Below are 13,543 nucleotides of genomic sequence, written 5' to 3'. Positions count from 1 at the left end.
TGTAATTATTATTTGTATTATTTAATCATTAAATTGCAAAGAAATATAATATTATTAATATTCAGAACAGAATGTGGAAATTACAAGTCAATATTGCTAATAGCAGATGTAAGTAAAATATTGCTGAAGATTATTTTTAAAGTTACAGTTCCACCTTTACATCTACACTGCTGTTGTGCAGTTGGAACAGTACATAGACAGGAAACTGCCAGAAATTGAAGCTGGATTCAGAAGAGGCTGTGGTACCAAGACTATCTATAATTGCTGATGTCAAATGGATCTTCGCTAAAAGCAGAGAATCCCACACAGATGTTTATATGTGTATTATTGACTATACAAAGCCATTTAACTGTGTAGATCATATCAAATTATAGATAATAGTGAAAAGAATGAGAAACTCAGACCATTTAATTGTGCTCATGCAAAACCTATACATAGACCAAGAAGCTGTTGTCTGAACAGAACAAGGGAACAGTGCATGACTTAAGATCAGGAAAGATGTGTCAGGGTTGTATCCTTTCTCCATATATACTCATTCTGTATGCTGAGCAAATCATTCAGAAAGCTAGACTGTTTGAAGAAGAATGTGGCATTAGGATTGAAGACTCATCAACAATCTGCGCTATGCAGATGACATAGTTTTGCTTACAGAAAATGAAGAGGACTTGAAACACTAGTCTACAGAAGTTCAAAAATTACAGCTTTCAATACAGGTTGCATTTCATTATAAAGAAGACAAAATTTCTCACCATTGAACCTCTAGGCATCATCATGATAGATGGAGAAAAGATTGAAGTTGTCAATGATTTCAGTTTACTTGGATCCACAGTCACTATCAGTGGCAGCATCATTTTAAGAAATCAGAGATATGTTGCATCTTCTGCAACATATATAGCAGGGAAAACCAGCTGTCCTGGACCTCTCAAAGACCAAGGTGCACCTGATCCAAGCCATTTTCCCCCCAGTTGCTTTACATAAACCTTAAAGTTAAGTAATGAGTGAGGATGGCAGCCGAAGAATAGATGCTTTTGAATTGGTGTTGGAAAAGAGTGCTGAGTATCCTATCGGCTCTCAAAAGAATAAGCAAGTGTGTTTTGGAGGAAGTGCAGCCTGGGTGCTTCTTAAATGCAAAGATGGTGAAATTTTGTCTTACATACATATTTTCAGCATGTTGTCAGGAGGGGCTAATCCTTGGGAAAAGACATCATGCTGGGAAAGGTATAGGATCATAAAGAGAAGAAAATCCTCAGTAAGATAGATTGACTATGACAGTGAGTTCAAGCAAATCCGAGATGGTGAGGACGGTACAGGCATGGTTCCGATCCTGTTGTTCACAGAATCAGTATAAGTCATTGTCAGCTTGATGGCACTTAACAACGTGAACTCCATGTATTTGTCTAAAGTCAGCTGTCCACAAGAAGATGGATTTACTTTTGGGTTCTTAATTCTGATCCATTGGCCTGTGTATCTGCCAATGTACAGTTCCAAGCTGCTTTGATGACTAATAACTATGTCGTAGGTTTTGAGATCAAGAAATATAAGACCTCCTACTCTGTTTTTCTTCTTGACTGTCATCTTATTTATGTCTACTTCCTACCCATATAAAGTTTGTGATTACAATTTCCATCTCACTAAAGAATGTAGGTGGAATCTTGATTCGAATTCATCACTTTGGATAGTATTGTTATTTGCACAATGTTAAGACTTTAAATATAGAGCAATTCTTAACACCTGGGAGAAATACACTCTTTAGAACAACAAGCAAAACCAAAAGTGCAGCATTTCTCCAGGGCTAAATCTCAGAAAGCAGGAAAGAACAGAAAGAAGGATGAATGGAAACAGGTGGCAGGAGAGTGTCTGGAGTCCGGTGGCAGTGTGGGGATTGCAGTTAACATCACGGAAACATAATGTTTATGAACTTTTGAATGGAAAACCCATTTGCTCTGTAAATTCCCATCAAAATCACAATAAAGAGGCCATTAGAATTGATAGTTTTTTAAAAAGACTTCCAATCTATGAGTGTTTTATAGTCTTCTTTATCTAGGCTTTTTGCATCTCTGGTTAGATTTATTCCCAAGTATTTTATCTGAGTTACTATTGTAAATTATATTACTTCCCATTTCATTTTCATAGTTTTGTTAGTGGTTTTTTGTTTTGTTTTTAATGTTGATTTTATAGCCTGCCATTTTGTTGAATTTGTCAATTAGGTACTGTCATTTGCTTGCTGAATCTTTGGGATCTTTCAAATACAGAATGATATTATCTACAAATATAGTTTTACTTCTTCTTTGCCAATTTGCATTCCATTTTCTCCCTTCTTGTTGCACTAGTTAAGAATTTAAATGCAGTATTGAGTGTAACCACTGCCTTCTCTAGGTTATCTTTTTCCTCCTTCTTTGTATTTCTGCAGTTGTCTTCCCTCAACATCATAGAAGCATAGGAGACTAGTGCTGCCTATAAAGAGTGACCTTTCCTCTATTCATTTCTGTTATAAAAGAAATACCTGGTTCCCATTTGCATGGGCAATACCTGTAATCTCTCTCTGTGGAAAGTAATGCTGGCATATAGGTTATTAACTATGCTGAGGCCTTTCCCTTCAACTATTGTGTTGAGTCTTTTTATCAGGAAAGGGTATTGAGTCTTGTCAAATGCATTTTCTGCAGTAATTGATATGATCATATGGTACTTTATTTATGTGCTGGATTTTACCAATTATTTTGCTTATGTTGAACTGTCCTTGCACACGTGGTGGGAAACATGGAGGAATTATTGCAGTAAACTCCAAAATTAGAATATTCTACTTTTCTGTCTTCTTATCCTAAGATTTTTGAAGAATAATTATATTACCTTTTTCTTTTTTATACCTAGAGAATGTGATGTTATAGAAACTGAAGACCATTGTAAGAGTCGATGGAGATCTATAAGGATTCTGTATGTTACTATGTTTCTCAGCAGTGTAGGTAAGTACATTAAGAATTGTGTGTAATTTCAAATATTGAAACAAAATGTCATCTACTTAAATAATTTTTAATTAAAGCTTCTCACCACTGGACCAATTGGCAGCATCAATATAGGTGGTGAAGACACTGAGATAGTTAACAGTTTTAGTTTACTTGGTTCCACAGTCAGCACTCCTAGTAACAGCAGCCAGGAAATCAGGAGAGGAATTGAATTGGGAAAGTCAGCTGTGAGGGACCTCTCAAGAGTACTGAAGAACAACGATGTCAGGCTGGAGACTAAGGTGCACCTGATCCAGGCTATAGACTTTGCAATTATGTGCTATGCATCAGAGAGTTGAACAGTGAATAGGGATGATAGAAAGAGAATTGATACCTTTGAGTTGTGGTGCTGGAGAAGAGTGTTGAATATACTGTGGTCTGCTAGGAGAACAAACAGGTTTGTCCTGGAGAGGGTGAAGCCAGAATGCTCCTTGGAGTCAAGGATTCTGAAGCTTCGTCTGACATACTTTGGGCATGTTGCAAGGAGGGATTGGTCCTTGGAGAGGGACATCATGTTTGGGAGAGTGGAGGGACGGCGCAGGAAAGGAAGACCCTCAATGGAATGGATTGATTCTGAGAGTGGAGTGGTGGGAATGAGTGTGGTTGAGACAGCGAGATTGGCACAGGATAGAACGACGTTTAGAGCTCTTGTACATAGGGTCGCTATGAGTCGCAAGCAACTTCGATGGCACATAACAACAACAACAACAGTTAATATAAACATACATAGGGAGCTCTAGTGGCTTACTGGCAAGAAAAACTGCACTGCAATCCTGAAGGCTCTCAGTTCAAGTCCACCAGCTGGTCTGTAAGAGAAGGATGGGCAGTCTCCTCTCACAATTAGGTGCCTCTGAAAACCCGCCCAAGGGTCAACTATGGGTCAGTTCCAACTCATGGTACACAACAACAACAACATAGCAGTAAAATGTAGCATCAACTTAAAATATCCTGGTTCTTTATAGCCACTGCCCCTCTATGTGGTCATTGTCCTTCTTTGTCTTTCATTTGGTCAGCTGTCTCCCCTGAACAACAGACGAGAGGACAAGTAGTGCATATAACTAGTACCTTTCCTCTATTAATTTTTGGTATAAAAATACTAAGCAAAACTTTCAGTAAATTTTACATATAGCATTGAAAAAAGAGCTTCTGTTTTCTTGGATTAATTATAGTCAGAGATTATAATTATTTTCTTTTCAAGTTTTTATTTTCCTTCTGAAAAATAAACATCACATTGCTTGATAAATTAGGGTTTGTGTGCATAAGTTTGTCAATTTATCATGATATTTTAAAATCTAAGCTGTAGTTTAAGAATTGTCTTGTTGTTGTTGTTGTTAAGTGTCGTCGAGTCATAGACAACTCGTAGCGACTCAATGAAGGAAATACCAGAACACTTGTGTATCTTTCATCATTTTTCCAAGTTCTTAGGGTTTTCGGAGGCAAGGTATTTTGGAATTGCATGCCACTCCTGCTTCCAAGCTTGCATTAGTAATACAATAATAGTAATAGTGATCATAATAGTATTTTTGTTGTTGTTGATTGTCCTTGAATTGAACACAACTCACAGCGACCTTATGAACCAAAGGCCTGAAGCCTTTTGCAGCTATCGAAATTTAAAATTATAACAGTAATAATGATGAAATTATTTTAAGTATAAATAACATTCTCTTTATAGGGTTTTCCATTGTGATAATGTCAATATGGCCATATCTCCAAAAGGTTTGTATATTTTGTTTGTTTGTACGTCTCTTAAGTAGCTGTAGAAACAAACTCTTACATAGTAAGAGTTTTCTTGAAGATCTCTTTAGTATTGTACTGTATACTCTTTTTTTTAGTAGAATAAGATACTTCTTAAAGGAGGCTTTTACATAAGATGATCAGAATAATTTTGTGTAAACCAGGACACTTTTGAAATGGAAGTCCTGCTAGACCAGGGAAATAGTATTATCAAGGTGACATAATAATGAACTTTTTTTTAATCCCATCTCTTCCTCCTTTAAAAAAAAAACCTTGAACACTGAATTCCAAAAATATACAAATAATATTTCTGTGGGATAATTTAATACTATTTCTATATAATTAATTTGGAACATCCAATTGCATTGTGAAAACAATAGATTATATGTAAGTTTTGATACTGTGGTTATTAGATGGGGAAGAAAGAGGGACTGACAAATTTCAAGATTAGTGGATGCCTTGACATAAACTGATCTTCAAGCCTTGTCAAGTTTATCTTAAATATCTGGCAATGAACTTAATAAGAATTAGTGTATAATTTGGAGATGTATTTATTTAAACAATAAGGTTCTTCAGTGAGTCCTTCTGTACTTCTCAACTTCCTGTTCACTAAACTATTGGAATCTGAGTAAATCCTCTACTCTGAATCTGTTCTTGTTAAGAACTTCAGTGACATATTTGCTAATAATATAGATGCTTTACAGCCCTTACCTGAGTTGACATTTTGGAGTGCATGTGATATTTTTACCTTTTGTTTGATATTACTACCTTGTTTCAACTTCTTAAATGAAACCCATTAGCTTCTATGAAACATTTTTGTCCTGGTTTTCCTCTTGTTTTAGTTACTTCTCAAAATCTCTTTTATATTCTTTCTCAACTTGCTTCTTAATTGTTGACTTTTCCCGGCATTTGATTGTCTCTCTGTATGTCCATATTTTAGCCTAGCTCCTCTTGACTTGGTCCATATTAGATATCTGGCCAACAATTTATTTGATGCCTCCATTTGTATACCTAGTCTTTTCAAGTCTTCACACATTAGTCTCTTTTTATTTTTTTTTGGAGTATTTTCCTTCCTTCTATTGCTCTTTCTCTTTCTTAGTCCCTTTCTCCTTTCTTTTCCACTATCTTTTATTAATCCTTCAAGGTTTATCTTCATGTCACCTTGGAAAGCCGCCTTCCTATAGTTCAGGTTAGAATAGTCTATTTTCTCTTTCCATGTTTCTTTGTAATTATCATTAATTGAGAAATGCTGTAGTAATACCTTTATGGAATGTGTGCTGACCTCCCCTACACTAGACAGTTAAGATTGTCATATTATTTCAACAAAAAGACTGGGTATCGTTTATGAATGTTTAGAAATTAAAATGTGGAGTTCTGGTGGCCTGATATTATGCTGTGAACACAAAGGCACATGGTTTGAATCCACCATTTGCTCCATGGAAAGAGATGGACAGTCTCCTCCCATGTGATTTACAGCCTCTGAAAACACAGTGGATAGTCTGCTTTGAGTTGTTTACAACTCTATAGCACTGAACAACAACATAATGTACAAAATTTTTTCTTATATTTTTTCTTTTAGATTACATATAATAACTTAGTACCATATTTTCATTGCTATTGTGAAAATTAAGACCTTTTCTCCATCACTTGGGATAGGACACTGGTGTGAGAGTCTATTATTTTTAAAGTGTTTACAAAGGTTGAAGGGAGAATCAGAGGATGATTAAAATTCAGAAAATCAAATTTTTAATACCAGAAAATTTTAACCTAGAAAAAGGACTGTGAAGTAAATCCACCATTTTGTCTTCTTCCCTTCCCACTGCAGTTAGGAGATGTTGAATTGGCTCCAATTTATAGCAACCCTACACGCAACAGAATGAAACTCTGACTGACTCTGTGCCATCCTCACAACTAAGGCTGTGTCTAAATTTACTGTTGCTTCTTGGACAGGGACACCATGCTCAGAAAGGTGGAGGGATGGTGAAGGAGAGGAAGCCCCTCAACAAGGCAGACTGGCACAGTGACTGCTATAACAGGCTCTAGCATGTCAAGAAGTGTGAGGATGGCACAAGATAGGACAGGGTTCACATCTGTTGTTCACAAGGTCACTATGGGTCATACATGACTTGATGGCACCTAACAACAAGGACTTAAGAATGGTTAACAATATGAATTCATTGAGGCCTGGCAGGAAGGCCTCGCATCTGACACTTGGTCACAACACTGGAGACATGGTAAAAATATAACATGCACTCCAAAATGTCAACTCAGGTAAGGGCTGATTATATTGTTAACAGAAATTTTATGAACCATGTATTTTCATCATCTTTCTAAAAGCATTTCTAAGCATTTCCCCCTTGTGTACAGTGAGTTGTTTGTACATTAAGTATCTATAATGCCAAAAGTTTGAATCTCTTACTGTAGTGGTTCTATAAAACCAGTATGTTAGATTTACTGTGCTTCCTTTTTTAACTGAAAATTTACATGACAACTGTATGTATGTTTTAAGCTTTGTCTTTCTTGGATAACAATTCTTAAAGCATTATATTTTTTTCTGCAGATTGATCAGACAGCTGATACAAGTTTTCTGGGCTGGGTTATTGCTTCGTTTAGTATTGGCCAAATGGTAGCTTCACCTATATTTGGTTTATGGTCTAATTATAGGCCAAGAAAAGAACCTCTTATTGTTTCCCTCTTCATCTCAGTCACAGCCAACTGCCTTTATGCCTATGTCCATGCCCCAGCTTCTCATAATAAATACTACATGTTGGCTGCCCGTGGATTGGTGGGATTTGGATCAGGTAATATGTATGTGTATATGTATGTGTGTGTGTGTTCAGTTTTGTTAATTTTGCATTAAAGCATCTGACCTTGTCCCTCCTCTCCCTCAGCCTTATATACAACAGATCTCTCATTGTAATTACACATTATAATGTTTTTCATCAATTTGCCTTTGCTTGTTTCTCATTATTTAGAATCTCTGTTATTCTTTATCCTTCAAAATTCATTTTAAGTTCTACTTCTCCTATGACATTTTCTCAAGGTATTCTGCATCTTATGGACCTTTGATTTCTCCGGTGTATTGCTGTACTACCTTCTATACTGTCTTACACAGTTTTCATTCTTTCTAGAGGGTAAATTTTTTCTTCTTTTTTTCTTCTTCTCTTTACAAGGTAAATTTTTTTTTTTAAATTAGAGACATTTTAGGATTCTTTATGATTTGCAACCTCTAGCAGTCTCTTGAATGTATAGCTGTTCAGTAAAGCTTTTCAGCTAAATAGTGAGTTAGGAATTTGCTTTTTTTCTGTGTCCTAAGTACAGTACTATGCATACAGAATTTGTGACACCCTTCCTTTAAGAACAGTTATGTTGCTGTTGTTGTTATGTGCCGTCGAGTCGCGACTCATAGTGACCCGTTGTACAACAGCCCTAAACTCTGCTCTGTCTTGTGCCATTCACACTATCTCTGACACTCCCATCCCAATAACCCAATCACCGAATATCCCAGTCACCAAATCAATCCACCTCATAGAGGGCCTTCCCCTCCTGCGCTGTCCCTCCACCCTCCCCAGCATGATGTTCTTCTCCAAGGACTGCTCTCTTCTTACAGCATGTCCAAAGTATGTTAGACTGAGCCTCAGAATCCTTGCCTCCAAGGAGCCACCCGGTTTAACCCTTTCCAGGGTGAATCTGTTTGTTTTCCTAGCAGTCTATGGTACTCTCAATACTCTTCTCCAGCACCAAAGCTCAAAGGCATCATTTCTCCTTCTGTCCTCCTTGGTCATTGTCCAACTCTCTGATGCATAACAAGTTATTGCAAAGACCATGGTCTGGATCAGATGCACCTTGGTCTCCAGAGAGACACCATTTCTCTTCAGTACTTTAGAGAGGTCCCTAACAGCAGACTTTCCCATGGCAATGCGCCTTTTAAGAACAGTTATAGTGTACTAAAAATCTAAAAAAAAGAAGTTATAGCATTTACTAGTATGCCTTTTGCCCAAGAGCTTTTTCCGTTTTTAATGAACCAAATGTTTAGCCTTCCTATAATAACATTTCATCATATGTACACGTTAAACTGGTTTTGTATAATTGAAAGTAATATATTCCATTAATTGATGCATTTTCTCATTAAAATTATCTTAAGTGCCTTTTAGTTTCATAAAGAGAAAATAGTGATTGTATCCTAGACCAATATTTGTTCTTCCATATAATTTCAACTAAAATTGATTGTTTGTAAATTGAATATGTTCTTTTACTTTGAACTGTTATATTTTTTCCTAGGAAATGTGGCAGTTGTTAGATCATATATTTCTGGTGCTACTTCTCTTCAGGAAAGAACCAGTGCCATGGCAAACACAAGTATATGTCAAGCATTAGGTTTTATTCTTGGCCCAGGTAGGTGTTCTTCACATTTTCATTATCTGAATTTTAACAAACTATTTTGTTTTAAAAATTATTTTTTTAACTGAGGGTTACAAATCATATCCTATACATTTAGAATATTGTAAACAGTTTCATCCAATCATTCATATCTTTTTTATTTATAATGTTGAAGTGAGCTTACATTGAATTCTTCATATACATTTTAGACCATGTTAATTACAATTGATTAATGGAATGAAAAATAATGTCTAATCAATACCTTAATGTATAACTCCCTTTCCCTTCGCCTAACATATCCATTAATGTCTTTTGCTTGTTGTGTACCATCAAGTTGGAGCTGACCCATAGCTGACTCTCTAATGAGTTTTCAGAGGCAGTTAATCGCACAGGAGGAGATTGCCCATCCTTCTGCAGAGCCTCTGATGGCCTCAAACTGTGTGGCTTTGGGGTTTCAGCGCAGCTTCTTGCCACTAGGCCTCTACAACTCCATGTTGTTGTTGTTGTTATGTGCCGTCGAGTCGCCTGCGACTCATAGTGACTCTGTGTACAACAGCCCTAAGCTCCGCTCTGTCCTGTGCCAATTGCACTGTCTCTGACACTCCCATCCCAATTATCCCAGTCACTGAATCAATCCACCTCATAGAGGGCCTTCCTCTCCTGCGCTGTCCCTCCACCCTCCCAAGCATGATGTCCCCCTCTAAGGACAGATCTCTCCTCACAACATGTCCAGAGTATGTTAGACGGAGCCTCAGAATCCTTGCCTCCAAGGAGCCACCCGGTTTAACCCTTTCCAGGACAAATCTGTTTGTTTTCCTAGCAGTCCATGGTATTCTCAATACTCTTCTCCAGCACCACAGCTCAAAGGCATCAATTTTCCTTTTATCCTCCTTGGTCATTGTCCAACTCTCTGATGCATAACAAGTGATTGGGAAGACTATAGCCTGTATCAGACACACCTTAGTCTCTAGAGAGACACCATTGCTCTTCAGTACTTTGGAGAGGTCCCTAACAGCAGACTTTCCCATTGCAATGCGCCTTTTAATTTCCTGGCTGCTGGTGCCAAGACTGTTGACTATGGAGCCAAGCAAACTAAAGCTGTGTACAATCTCAATCTCTTCACCATCCATCCTGATGCTGCCAATTGGTCCAGTGGTGAGAATCTTTGTCTTCTTGACATTGAGCCTCAATCCATATTGTAGGCTGCAGTCCTTGACACTCTGCAGCAGGCGCTTCAGGTCCTCTTCAGTTTCAGTAAGAAGGGTTATGTCATCCGCATACAGGTTGTTGATAAATCGTCCACCAATCCTGACCCCACATTTCTCCTCATAGAGCCCAGCCTCCCGGATAATCTGTTCTGCATATAGGTTGAAAAGGTATGGAGATAGGATGCATCCCTGGTGTACGCCCTTCCCAATTTTGAACCATGCAGTGTTCCCTTGCTCTGTTCTGACGACTGCCTCCTGGTCCAAGTATAAGTTTCGCATTAGAACGATCAAGTGTTCTGGGATTCCCATTCTTCTCAGAGTCAGCCACAGTTTTTTATGATCCACACAGTCAAATGCCTTTGCATAGTCAATGAAACACAGATAGACATTCCTCTGGTATTCCCTGCTTTCAGCCAAGATCCATCTAACATCAGCTACAATATCTCTAGTACCACAACCCCTTCTAAACCCAGCCTGGACTTCTGGTAGTTCTCTGTTGATGTGCTGTTCCAGTCGTTTTTGGATAATCTTCAGTAAAATCTTGCTTGCCTGTGAAATCAGTGAGATTGTTCTGTAGTTTCCACATTCTGTTGGGTCACCTTTCTTTGGGATAGGAACAAATATCAATCTCTTACAGTCAGTTGGCCAAGTGGTCGTTCTCCAGATTTCTTGGCACAATTTGGTGAGCACGTCCAGGGCAACATCTGTTATCTGAAATACTTCAATTAGTCTGCTAGCATGCCTCTCTAAGGGTTTGAATCTACCAATGGCCTCTTGGAATAACGATGGACACACTCTTCCCATGAGATTTGTCATCTTGGAAACCTGCTGGCAGGTCTGCTATGTGTCAGTTAAAACTGCAGGGCAATGAGAGAGAGAGAACCTTTGTACCCTGGCTATCACTTTGGCTCCAGTCAGTAGACTGAAAAATTGGTCACAATGTCCTGACCTTGCCCTTATGAGAGTTAAAAAGGGGACTGCTAATTCAGATTTTAGCGTGTTAACAAAAGATCACACAAGTCAGGTTATCTGAATCCATCTGCCCCTCTGTCGGAGAAACTAGGAAACTTTTGAGATGCAGATGTAAAATAAAGCCAATTATAAAACCTCATCACTAAAAGTAAGCTTATTTTTGTGTCTAGCATTAAGATTCATTTCAGTTCAAAGACTGAATTCAACTCAGTTCTTTATGTATGTTAACTCATTTACTGTGGGCATCAGTGTTCTAAATTAAGTACTACTGAGAGTTCTGGTTGCCTAGTGGCAAGAAGCTGCCCTGCAATACTGAAGATTACACAGCTTGAGGGGACCAGCTGCTCCACTGCTCCGCAGGAGAAGGATAGGCAGTCTCCTCCCATGTGATTAACTGCCTCTGTAAACTCACTGGAGGGTCAGCTCTGGGCTGATTCTGACTCGATGGTACACAACAGCAACAACAGTCACATTTTACAAATGAGAACACCAAAGCACTGACTGTTGTTTTTACATGTTCTGAAGTCAGCTGTGACTCATAGCAACCCTATGAACAACAGATTCGATAGAACCTTGCCCTTTTCCGTGCCGTCCTCACAATCTCTGGAGAACTTAATTACCCAAGGTAGTTCAAACCTATCTTGTCTGCTTACAAAGTATGTTTTGCCAGTAATTTAGCTCACCACTGTGCAATAGTATACTTTCTTTTTTCATGCTTACTGAAAACAAAAATCTTTATATAGAAGGGTTTAAGGAAAGTTATAGGAAGCTAAATCTCAGAACTAAACATATTATAATTGGCCTATACATCAGATCTTGCAGTTATGAATATCAATATTCATCTAACTCATTAATTTCATCTTAATACTCACTAGCAATTTCTGTTATTTCCTTCTAGTCAGCCAAAAATGGAATCTCATTAATCATTCACCAAAGTGGAATATTTCAATTTTAGAAGTCAGAAATAAATAGTAAGCACAATTGGGATATAATTGAACCTTATCACCATATTGTAAAATTTATCATATTTTTAATTTACTATTCTACCTCCAGTAATATGGTACTAGAAAGGACTTCAGTTCTTAGTTAAATCTTCTAACTACCCAGAAAGCATTTTCTCATTTAAACATTATAAGAAAATGTAGACTTGAAGAAATTATAGGATTTCCTCAATAAAAAAATCCAGTAAGTCAATATGCATTAACATTTATGGAGTGTTAACTATATGTTAGGCCCTGTCCCAAGTGCTTTTGTACCATCTCTTACTTAATCTTGACCTTAAGTTTGTATAGTAAACTAAATAAAGGATCCAAGTTTTAACACAAAGTTGCATTTAAAAATGCTGTTAAATACCTATAATTTAGATGGTATGTGTGATGCAGCTGTTTTAGAGGAAGTTCAACCAGAGTGTTGCTTTGAGTCAAGTATGATGAAACTTCATCTCACATATTTTGGACATGTTATCAGGAGGGGCCAGTTTTTGGAAAAAGACATCATGCTGGGAAATATTGAGGGTCAGAGAAATAGAGGAAGATTCTAACAAAATAGATTTGTATAGTGACTGTAACAATGGATGTAAGCTTATCAGAAATGTGAGAATGGCACAAGATAGGGCAAAGTTCGATGTGTCATTCATAGGATTGTTATGAGTCATAGGTGACTCAGTGGTACCTAACAACATACATGACATACATGTTCATATCATTAAATTGATGAATCTTTTGTAATTGGTGGCCTAATGGGTAAGAAGTTTCACTGCTAAACCAAAGAAAGACAATTTGAATCCACCAGCTGCTCCATAGGAGAAATATGGGTAGACCCATCTCGTGTTATTTACAGCCTCTAAAAACCTCCTGGAGAGTCAGTATGAGCTGGTTCTGACTTGACAGCAATGAGGCTTGGTTTATCAAAGAAATCATATAAATTAAATTTCCTTTGGAAATGCTTTTATAAAAGGAGATGCTTTCAGCGTGAAGAAGCCAGAGAGTCGGCATCCAATTCCCAAATCAATAAGACAGTTGGTTTAATTACTATTGGAAAATGCTTGTCATTCCTCTGTAGCATCTGGTCCCCACTGGACCCTCATTATTTCCTTCACCTGCTCCCCCCACCGACCAAACTGTGGAGCAGCTGGCCCATCCTAAACCTTCTGCCCCCAACCCTCACCTCCTTGTACCCCCAATATGTTTTTCCCAATAAAAATAATATTTAAAAAAAGGAGATGCTGACAAGTTATTTAAGGTGTATTTC

The 13,543-nt window shown here is 37.6% G+C and overlaps 1 protein-coding gene across 1 annotated transcript in view; it reads left to right on the top strand.

The window, feature by feature from the left end:
• Positions 1 to 2,874: 2,874 nt before the first annotated feature.
• MFSD8 (major facilitator superfamily domain containing 8) overlaps positions 2,875 to 13,543 on the top strand; it is a 52,987-nt gene continuing 42,318 nt past the window's right edge. The window contains exons 1-4 of the mRNA XM_006887577.1: positions 2,875 to 2,960; positions 4,672 to 4,715; positions 7,294 to 7,534; positions 9,015 to 9,128. Coding sequence (XP_006887639.1) covers positions 2,942 to 2,960; positions 4,672 to 4,715; positions 7,294 to 7,534; positions 9,015 to 9,128 — 418 coding nt within the window. The 5' untranslated portion in view covers positions 2,875 to 2,941. The remainder of the gene's footprint in view (positions 2,961 to 4,671; positions 4,716 to 7,293; positions 7,535 to 9,014; positions 9,129 to 13,543) is intronic.

Source organism: Elephantulus edwardii, unplaced genomic scaffold, assembly GCF_000299155.1.
Source record: "Elephantulus edwardii isolate Elephantulus edwardi_28Jun2011 unplaced genomic scaffold, EleEdw1.0 scaffold00058, whole genome shotgun sequence".
In the NCBI taxonomy this organism is placed as follows: domain Eukaryota; kingdom Metazoa; phylum Chordata; class Mammalia; order Macroscelidea; family Macroscelididae; genus Elephantulus; species Elephantulus edwardii.
This window is presented reverse-complemented; position numbering and strand designations above follow the sequence as displayed.